Below are 11,059 nucleotides of genomic sequence, written 5' to 3' on the forward strand. Positions count from 1 at the left end.
CAAACGTAGGTTCGTTGCAGCAACCATACGTAAAAAGGGAGTACTCCGTATAGTACAACTGCAACGAGGGAACTTGGGAAAGATGCAGCAGTCTCAATGTCAACGCGAGTAACCCGTACGCTCTCCGTTTTCGAACTCCCAAATGTTCCTAGATTCAGGAGCACAGTCCCCGGTCATCGCCTTCGCTCTCGAGGACGACGCGGCGTCAAAATTTCGATCAATCTCGCACACACGTTTCTGCACTCTGCAGAAACCGACGCGTTCTAGACTGGACGTGGAAGCATGCACAAAGGAAGATGTGCGGCTGCTGCGCTCCTCCTGAAAATGGCGATGCTCTTCGAAGCGGGAAGGGACCGATCAACGCTGCACCGTCCGCTGTCAGTCCACCGGAACCACACGGGCGTGAAACGGGGCAAGGGCGGTTCGGTGCTGCATGGCTCTGCGTTTCTATGTCAATGTCCCAGTACAGAAGGCAAAAGCAGGGCATAAATGCTGCCTAATCGCTGCTCCGAGCTTGGCCGGCAGCAGAACGGTGGTTCATGGAGCGATTGTCTGATTGATGGAGGTCTGGCCTGATGGTACTACCAGAGGTTGAAAGCAGGGAGGCTAGCGGTTCATCAGGCCTGGGCACGCATCATTGAAAGCTCGTCAAAAGTTCGCAATGATTTGTTGTTGGTGTTGGGACTTCACGGTTCAGGATGGGATGTGTTTGCCAAACTTGAATTCATAGGTATGCCTATGGAGCACAAGACTAGTCGACGCCGAATCGATTGCGTAGTGTCAAGCATATCGGATTACATACAATACAATGCGGTGTATGCATGATCCTGACACAGAAAGGCATTTCTGGTGAACCCCATTTTTTTATGCTTTAAACTCAGAGACTACCCAAAAGGTCGCAGAAAAGATCATACGAGACTACAACGCTTTGGTACTTCAAATATACAACGCTTTGGTACTTCAAATAAACACTATGTTTGCTTGATCGTTTCTATGACTTATAAGCCGGCTGATGCTATTTTGTTGTGAGAGAAGAACACTGTATCATAGTTAATAAGCATGGCTGATACGATCAAGCGAACAGGGTGTAAAGTTGGGGAGCCACACATCATCGGCACTCTGAAGAGCCAGGCTAAAAAGTATCGTTCACTGATTTATTGTGAAAGAAAAATACTATAGAAATAACTGATACGCCATGCAAACGAATAGGGCTATGATTTCCAAATCCTATACAGTACAACGCAGAGACATGGGAACCCCGTACGTACAGAATCGATAGGAGCCACAACATAACATGCCGGCAAAGCCATACCAGTGGATAACAGAAACAACAAGCAGCCATCGGTTTGTTTAATACGACAGCCATCTGGCCATGTGCGATGGAATCTTGGCACCGGTGCTCAGCTCCTTTGCCTGGCTCCTAGCTAACCACTGGATACTTTTGGTTATGTTCCATGCCCAAGCCCAACCAAAAGGCCGCGAGACAGACAACACAAGATAAAACTATTGCTCGACAGTAAATAGTAGTACATGCACATGTCGAGTTCTCGATTCACCCTTTCGTTCACTCACGGGCTCACACAGCCTCACAGTGGCACACACAGAACAGAGCACCGGCAAAGATTTCACTGCCGGACAAGAGAGAAAACAGAAGAAATCCTGGCACCGGCAGCGCAGCTACTCTGAACCACCACCTCCTCACATAACCCATCACCCGTCATTCCATCAACAGGTTGGAGGCTAGTACTGCTACAGAATTGAGAGATCATGCAGTTCATCAATCATCAGCACTTGCATTGTGATCCAAGGTCCAAAACACATCTCTTAGTTTCCTCCTCTTTTGGTCCATACCAAAAAAACAATCACAGGGCAAAATGCAGAAACTCGCGGAGGACTATGATGAAGCAGCCATTGGACCCGTGATAACGAGGGCCCAAAGCAAAACAGCGCTGTACACATGCATCTACTAGCAGCACTTAGCAGCGAGGCAGTGACCAAAACGTACCCCACCCAACCCATAATTAGTCAAGAGATTACTACTAGCCATCAAAGAAAAGAACGCCACCAATCCATCATCTACTGGTAGTCATCAGTTCAGAAAACCTCCTCGGGGATGCTCTGCAGGCCGGGCTCCCACTCCCCGGTCGCCTGCATCCGCCGCGCCGCCTCGGCGGCCCTCCGCATGCTGCGCCGCCGCAGCGACTGCAGCCTCTGCTCGGCGCCCGGTCCTCCTGCCGCTCCCGCCGCGCACGACGAGCCCCCCGCCGTCGTCGCGCGCTGTCGTCGGTGCCGCTCGCTGGTGGCCACCGCGGCGGCGGCGACCGCGGTCACCGCGCCACCAGCGCCGTCGCCGAGCGCCGCGACCATCTGCTTGAGCTCGCGCTTGCTGACGACGATCTTGACGCGCACCGCGCCGCCGACGTCCTTCCTAGACAGGAGGCGCCCGCCGTGGTGCAGCTGCTCGAGGGCCTCCGCCGCGGCCTTCGACTGCTGGTGCTGGTGGTGGTGCCGGCCGCCGTCGGCGGCCGCGTCCCTGGGGAAGAAGCACCTGGACGCCATCGGGAGCGCCGCCAGCCGGTGGGCGGTGGTCCGTCTCTGGGCTGGGGCGGCGGGTGGCTGGCCGCGCGCGCGCACGGGCGAGGAGTCTGTGCGCCTGCGGCCTGCCTGACCCGCTCGCTCGCCGACGTTCCTTGCAAGTTACAGCACAAAAGCAAAGTGAATGTGTGGGCTGCCGAGTAATGTGACGCCCATACCAGCATGCTTTTATATACTAGCTGGCGACGCCTCGCCTTTGGGTGAGCGCAGCCACAACTGTCTCCTCCAAATACGCTCCGCGGTGTCCATGACACACCTGGACCAGCCTTACTACGTCGACCCTGTGATCTGTCCGATTAAAATTAAAATTTCGCTTGGAGCGCTTGACAAAGTAAAAATAATGAAAACTGAGGTGGTACCTTATTTTAATTAAGACTCTAATGTAAAACAATCATGAGACAGGGACTAATTGAGATGGGAGCTGAATAAAGATATGGGCGCCTCACATGGGTGTCCCTCTCCTCGTGGAGTGAGATGGAGGAATCATTGGAGGCCGGAGGGAGAGGCCCTTGCAAGTAACGTGTTGCCACAAAGCCCCCACCCCCGATGACTCGTGGAGTCTACGTACATTCGGTTAAGGTGGCGTATTTGACATAGACATCGATCGTTAGCTAGTTGCTGCCGCTCCACAATGATACCATTTCGGCATCGGTATTCGCTGCCACATTTCTGCCTAGCTAGTCAGCTAGATACGTACTAATTTGCCAGGTACGTGGCCGTGCACGTACAAGTATACGTCCGCATCTCCCAGTTGAATTGTGTGATCGATCAGATCCCATATTTAGACGCTCCAGATCAAGTACATTGGCATTGGAGGTACACAGGGCCAATAGTGCTGACCGTCCGTCTGAAACGGCGGCAGGTGTTTTGAGCAAAATTCAAAATCTTCCGATATTAGGTCCCGTTTAGATGCAAGCCAAAATCCAAAAATTTTCAAGATTCCCCGTCACATCAAATCTTGCGACATATGCATGGAACATTAAATGTAGATAAAAAAGAATAACTAATTGCACAGTTTGTCCGTAATTGACGAGACGAATCTTTTAAGCCTAAATAGTCCATAATTGGACAATTTTTGCTAAATACAAACGAAAGTGCTACAGTAGCTCAAAGCCAAAAAATTTCGCATCTATGCGGGGTTATTAGAAGTGTCCCTTTCAGGGCTCCGGATCGATCGAATCCTTGCGTGTACACGGGACGTCGATCGAGCACCTGCGTGATCACCAAGCTAGTTGTGCTGATAGAGCTAGCCGAACCTCACTCTCGCAGGGCACTGATGAAAACTGATCCCAAATTTTTATATATTCTCCGATCCAACAAAGAAAAAGACGTCAGGCAGGCTAGCACATAACCGCCGGTTAACCACCACGAGGATTAGGATTTCAAAGAAATTTCGATCTCCTAAACCAGGGATGCAGATCAAACCGCAACAGCATGCTGATTATATTTATATTAGCATCCCAAAGATCTACGCGGCCTGAAAGCTGGAGCGTCTAGCTAGCCATCCTGTGACTCGGCCGAGCCTAGCGACGCGCGACGACGCCGGTAGCGGCAGCCTTATTATTTCCGGCAGCACGCCAAGTGGCTGCGCAAACAAGAAGAAGATCGCAACACCAGCTCAGATATGGGAGTTGAGTTGAGTGCGTAGACGAGCCAAGTTACTACACCGCAGTTGCCGGGGCAGGGTGTGTGAAACGAATTCCTCTGCTCTGCTGCTGATGCTTCTTAGACGTGCCAATCTTGTTAAGAAGGGTTAGTGTCCTCTACTTATGATTACTATAACTAACTTGTCAACGGAAGTACGCAGTCTTTGGCTTCTGCAAGGGGGCATCGACCAATCTGGTTCTGTGGCAGTGTACAGTGCATGCCTGCCGTGTTTGAAGGAAGAGGTAAGGAACATGCAGTGGAGAACTGGCAGGCAGCTCGGAGCAGCCAGCAACCGTTTCTTCTTTGGGTGCCATGCAAACCATCGCGCAAAAACATTCGAATCAACTAAAATATTCTCGGGCCTGGTTTAGATTGACGTTAGAAATCAGTATTTGGCACTGTAGCACTTCCGTTTGTATTTGATAATTATTGTCCAATCATGGTCTAACTAGGCTCAAAAGATCCGTCTCGTAATTTACAATCAAACTGTGTAATTAGTTATTTTTTATCTACATTTAATACTCCATGCATGTGTCCAAAGATTTGATGTGATGAAAAAAGAGTGAAAAAACTTACAATCTAAACAAGGCCTCGGTGCCTAGCTTTCTTCACATGCATGGACAGAGCTAGGCTGGTGGTGGTTTGGGGGTTGGGGGTTGGGGGTTGGGGATTGCTAAACTTTAGTCCTCTCAGCGACGGACTCAGTAAATATTTTAGGGGGGCTAAACAACACTGATGTTCGATCTTAAGTCTCAGCCCTCATACACTATAGAACTTTGCCTAAAAATTTATTGGGGCTCCACAGGGGTTCCACTGCTCCGAGATGGGTAGCTGTGTCCGCCCCTGGTCCCTCTTAAATGGTTTAGTCTCATTTAACCGCTCCAGAATTGCTAAAGAGGACTAAAGCTCTTTTAATCCTATTTAGTCATAGTGTTTTGGTAAAAAATAACTAAATGTGACTAGATTTAGGAGCTCATGGCTGAACCAAACACCCCCCTTGATCTTGTGCGGTACAGTACTACTCCTACATCACGTGCTGCGCACAGCGTCGCCATCGTCGCAGTGGCCCATACGCCAGACTCATTGTTCGGCGACTTAGCTATTAAATAAAGTACTCCGCATAATATCTCCTACAACTAAAAAGATTAAAAGTAAGACTATTTTTTTATGTGACTTTTTTTTGGGTCGCTCCTCCCTTTCGGCCATGCGATACTCCGCGCGATAGAAAAATAAACTGTCATCCCTACGATCCCCGCGTGCTTTGAAGAAAATAAATCGATCACATGAGGCTACATGCATGGAAGGAAACAATAATCATGCATGTAAAGAAACAATTGGCAAAGATCAAGCAAGACTCCTCCCTTCCGGCCATGCGATACCCCGCGCGATAAAAAAAGAAACTGTCATCCCTGCGATCCCCGTCTGCTTTGAAGAAAATAAATCGATCACCTGAAGCCACATGCATGGAAGGAAATAATAATCATGCATGGAAGAAAACAATTGGCAAAGATCAAGCAAGACGACTCAATGAGGTTGATCCTTAATTTTAGTGTTTTCAGCATGCAGACCTGAAATTAAAAAGTGGCTGCTACTTGAGAACATCAGTGGTGCCAAATAAAAGATGTGCAGGTTATACATTATGAGACTGTTGAACCTTCTGCAATTTCCTAAACGAATATTCCCACCATTCGTATATAGGTCCATTCCCCTGTGCTTCTTCGTGCTCTAATTAGCATATAGCTAGGTAGCGTGCCCGTACGTTGATACGGGACAACTAAATCTTTTGTACTAAAAATACACGGATCGCACGATAAGATAACAATACTGTTAAATTAAATACCGACGTTAAAGTGACATTTAATTCAAAAAGCAAAGTTCGTGAAATTAACACAGTCACGGAGAGCGCGACGTCGTAGGCTCACAAACTCTACTGTATAGACTTTTTCGTGATAAGGCTAAGATAATATTTTATATCGACAGAAAGAATTCTCCGATATCCATTCCTTTCATACGCCAATAAATCCATGAATAAGTTTCGCTGCATCTCTATATAATCATGTACACACATGTTCGAGTATATATGTAAATATTAGTTCATGTCACATGGATAATATTGCGTGTCTTAAAAATCTCTCATAAAATTTTAAAACAAAGTATGTTATACTCACCGTATAAATATGTGTGGCTTTAGGACTATTCCACACAGACATATATTGTAGAATAAGGTATCCACTTGAGTGTATATTCCAAGATGTTGAATTAGGTGTTGTAATTCTTAATTTTGACATATTTTTCATGTCAAGGCAACCAATGGTGACACTTTTCTTAGTGATGTATAATTTTATGGTGCACCACTTGACTATCAGAATAAGAATAAGTTAGCCTGCAAAGGCTCAGAAAAGCTGCTGAGAAGGCCAATGTTAAGTTTTCCTCTACTATACATACTAAAACATATGTCTCCGTTTATCATTGCCGCTGCTTTTGATGCAAAGCAATTCAACATTACCATGATCAGATAAAAAGTTTGAATCTCTTGTGACCAATCTCATAGAGGGACTCTCATTCTTTATGTGATATGCCTTAAGGATATTGGCAGGACGATTGATCCATATTGGAATGTCGCACCAAAAAGTGTCCACATTTTATCCACGATTTATTTCCCATGAATACATGCGGGTACTATGATAACACTAACTACATCAAATGAAAGATTAGAGAGAATTTGCATTGCCTCCAGAAGGATTTATTTATTAAGTTCTTTGGACTCTACAGGTAGTTTTGAAATATTTGTTTGCATGTCTTACCTCGTATCCTAATTCAAAATTTTGTAGTTTAATTAGAATATGAGAAAATGATTCAAAATGAACAGACCCAAGGGCAATTTCAGCAAAAAAACAACAAGCGAGGGCGATGAAACACGTGAGTGTGAAACCAAATGAAAGGAGAAAAAAGTTATCCCTTTTACAAATGCAAAGAGAGAAAGTAATTAAATGTAGGTAGATTTGGCAAAGTTCTCTTAAATGCAAAGAAGTTTCTTTTATCTTAATTCTCTTTCCTTTTGCTCATTGATATGTATGCTGGTGCATGCAAACATACAATGTGTATATAGATAGCACAATAATTTTTTACTTTCTATTTTCCCTGATTCCTCTATCACATGACAGGCAATATTCAATTAAGGAGAATCACACCAAAGGACGCAGCACGCGGGAGATGTCGTGGGATCACAGGCGTGGGCAGACGAACGAACCAAAACAAATATCGCACCAAAAAATATATTGGCAGGATGATAGACCCATATTGGAATGTCGCACCAAAAAGTGTCCATATTTTGTCCACGATTTATTTCCCACGAATACATGCGGGTACTATAATAACACTAACTACACCAAATGAAAAATTAGAGAGAATTTACATTGCCTCCAGAAGGATTTATTTATTAAGTTCGTTGGACTCTACATATAGTTTTGAAATATCTGTTTGCATGTCTTACCTTGTATCCTAATTCAAAATTTTGTAGTTTAATTAGAATATGGGGAAAGGATTCAAAATGAACAGACCCAAAGGGCAATTTCAGCAAGAAACAGCAAACGAGGACGATGGAACACGTGAGCGTGAAACCAAATGAAAAGAGAAAAAAGATATCCCTTTTGCAAATACAAAGAGAGAAAGTAATTAAATGTAGGTAGATGTGACAAGGTTCTCATAAATACAAAGATGTTCCTTTTGTCTTAATTCTCTTTCCTTCTATGTTAATTCTCTTTTTTTTTCTCGTTGCCATGTATGTTGGTGCATGCAAACATGCAATGTGTATATGGATAGCACAATAATTTTCTACTTCATATTTTGTCGTGATTCCTCTATCACATGACAGACAATATTCAATCCAGGAGAATCGCACCAAAGGACGCAGCATGCGGGAGATGTCGTGGGATCGCAGGCGTGGACAGACGGATCAACCAAAACAAATATCGCACCAAAAAATGTCCACACTTTTTATCTTAATTCTCTTTCCTTCTGTGTTAATTCCCTTTCCTTTTGCTCGTTGCCATGTGTGCTGGTGCATGCAAATATAAAATGTGTATATGGATAGCACAATAATTTTCTACTTTCTATTTTATCGTGATTCCTCTATCACATGATAGGTAATATTCAATCAAAGAGAATCGCACCAAAGGACGCAGCATGCGGAAGATGTCGTGGGATCGTAGACGTGGACAGACGGACGAACCAAAATAAATATCGCATAAAAAAATATCCATACTTTGTTCTTTTTATTTTTAGGAGATATGAAAGTATTGTTGTGTTCATCACGACTTTTAGTTGACTACTCCCATTAGCATATACTTTCTCTGCCCTAAAATATAAGTCGTTATGGGATGTGTGCTGGTCAAACTTTCTTAACTTTAACTAGGTTTGTAAAAAATATGTGCAACATTTATATCTTTAAATAAATTTATTATAAAAATATATTCAATGGTCTATGTAATGATGCTAATTATGTATTATAAATATTAATATTCTTTTATATATAATTGGTCGAAGTTAAAAAAAGTTGACTTCTCAGGAAACGAGAATGAATTCTATTTTGGGACAGAAGGAGTATATGAAAGCAGTATTGAAAATATTTTAACAATCAAGTTCGTCTCTGTCTGATTGGTAAGCTTAGACATCATAATGGCATCAAAAATTTCGACTCTCATGGACACCCTCATGGATCGGTGCAAAGCATTCCAATCCTACAGCATACACAAATGACAACTTTAAAGTTATGATATTTTTAAAGGGTGGACAATAAAGACCATCTTAGACGTTCTAGCATCAGAGTATATACGTGCAGACACATAGGTATGGTGGTGCAAGTGAGTAGCCAGCAGGAGTCGAGAGTTAGGAGGTGTTTGGATCTCCAGACTAAACTTTAGTCCCTATTACATTGAATTTTTAGATATCAGTTAGGAGGACTAAACATGAGCTAATTATAAAACTAATTACATAAGTTATGGCTAATTCGCTTGCCAGCAAAGTGTACAGGATGATATGGAGATGCGGTGGAACTTATTCGTGGATTTATTGGCGCACGAAAGAAATGGATATCAGAAATCTCTTTCTGTCGGTATAAAAAATAATCTTAGCCGCATCACGGAAATATCTACACAGTAGAGTTTGTGAGCCTGTGACGCCATGCTCTCTATGACTGTGTAAATTTCACGAACTTAGATTTTTTGATTAAATGTCACTTTAACGTCGGTCATATACTTTTACAGTATTGATATCTTATCGTGCGATCCGTATGTTTTTAGTACAAAAGTTTAGCTGTCCCGTAGCAACGCACGGGCACGAACCTATTTATATATATACTCGAACATGCGTGTACATGATTATATGGAGATGCAGTGGAACTTATTCATTGATTTATTGGCGCATGAAAGAAATGGATATCGTAGAATTCTTTCTGTCGATATAAAATATTATCTTAGCCGTATCACAAAAAAGTTTATACAGTAGAGTTTATGAGCCTGCGACGTCGCGCTCTCCGTGACTGTGTTAATTTCACGAACTTTGCTTTTTAAATTAAATATCACTTTGATGTCGGTATTTAATTTAATAATATTATTATCTTATCGTACGATCCATATATTTTTAGTACAAGAGATTTAGTTATCCCATAGTAACATATGAACACGCTACCTAGTAAATAAATATGCTTAGAATAGGAAGCTAATACACGAGCCCGGCCAGATTAGTTGGATCTTGCTGAATTTCTATTAGCCGCAGCCTGCGGGCATGTTGAGCTTGCTTCAAGGAAGCAGCAGGGTCCGATCCCCCTACTGTGATGTTTATACAAGCACAGCACAGTACTGTGCAGCCGCGGGAACCGTAGTTAAATACGAGCCGAGTAGTACCTCACTGCAGCAGCAGCAGCTGCTGTTTGCTTGCGGGCAGAATCATAGTTGGCCATGCAGCCTGAGCTCGTCGGCCCAGCCTAAGGTCAGTTTTTTTTTTTTGGCCCGGCCCAAGCACAGCTCGGCCCGGCAGCCAGCGGGCTCGAGCTGGCGCCGCCCGGAGGAGCAGGTCGTGCCTGGGCCTTACCCCAGGCACGTGGGCCGGCACGGCAAGGCCCGCTCGCGGCCCGGCCTGCTCGTTTGCCCTAGGCCGCAGCCTCCTCCCCCGCGCAGCCGGTAGCCCCACGCTCCCAGTTCCCACCCCCGATTCCCCTCCCCCAGCGACGAAGCCAGGAATCGACGAAGCCAGGGCTGGCTTCCTCTTCTTCTTCCTCCAGCCCCTCCTTGCCTTCTTCTTCCTCCTCACGGCGGTAGCCCGGGCTAAGCCCGGGCTCCATGTAAATCATGGCCGTAGGGGGGCTGGAGCACGGGTAGCCCCCCCGCTGGCTTCGTCGCTGCCCTCCCCCTCCCCCTCCCCGCGCAACCCCACGCGGCCCCGAACCCTAACTCCCTCCCCCTCCCCGTCGCCCCGCGCAGTCCCCTCCCCACGCGGCCGCACCGCACTCACTCCTCTACGGCGCCACCTCGCTCCCGTGCTGCCCCTCCTCCAGCTCCATCGACCGGGACCGCATTGCGCAGCGCTGGCTCCCGATCCGCTCCAGCTCCATCGCCTCCTCCCGGCGTCTCCTTTCCTCCTCCTCCACGTCTCAGCACCGCTGGCCCTGTTCCGTCCCCCCGTGCGGCCGCACTTAGCTTCTCCCTCTCGGATCTCACGGTCGCGCTCGCGAAGTCGCGAACCTCCGTAGATCCTCCATGGCGGCGTCAAGTAGCGGCGGCCGGCTTCGAGTGCAGCAGTGTCGAGCGCCTCCTCCACG

At 45.9% G+C, this 11,059-nt stretch overlaps 1 protein-coding gene across 1 annotated transcript; it reads right to left on the minus strand.

Annotated features, from left to right (window-relative positions):
• Positions 1–1,796: 1,796 nt before the first annotated feature.
• Positions 1,797–2,879, minus strand: LOC136464076 (uncharacterized). The gene has a single exon (XM_066463034.1). The coding sequence runs from the start codon at positions 2,557–2,559 to the stop codon at positions 2,095–2,097; it is 465 nt and encodes a 154-aa protein (XP_066319131.1). The 5' UTR covers positions 2,560–2,879; the 3' UTR covers positions 1,797–2,094.
• Positions 2,880–11,059: the final 8,180 nt, after the last annotated feature.

Source organism: Miscanthus floridulus, chromosome 7 (assembly GCF_019320115.1).
Source record: "Miscanthus floridulus cultivar M001 chromosome 7, ASM1932011v1, whole genome shotgun sequence".
Taxonomy (NCBI): domain Eukaryota; kingdom Viridiplantae; phylum Streptophyta; class Magnoliopsida; order Poales; family Poaceae; genus Miscanthus; species Miscanthus floridulus.

Excerpts from the sequence above, each read along its gene's own strand:
- LOC136464076 (XM_066463034.1), bottom strand. The coding sequence starts at position 2,559 with ATGGCGTCCAGGTGCTTCTTCCCCAGGGACGCGGCCGCCGACGGCGGC.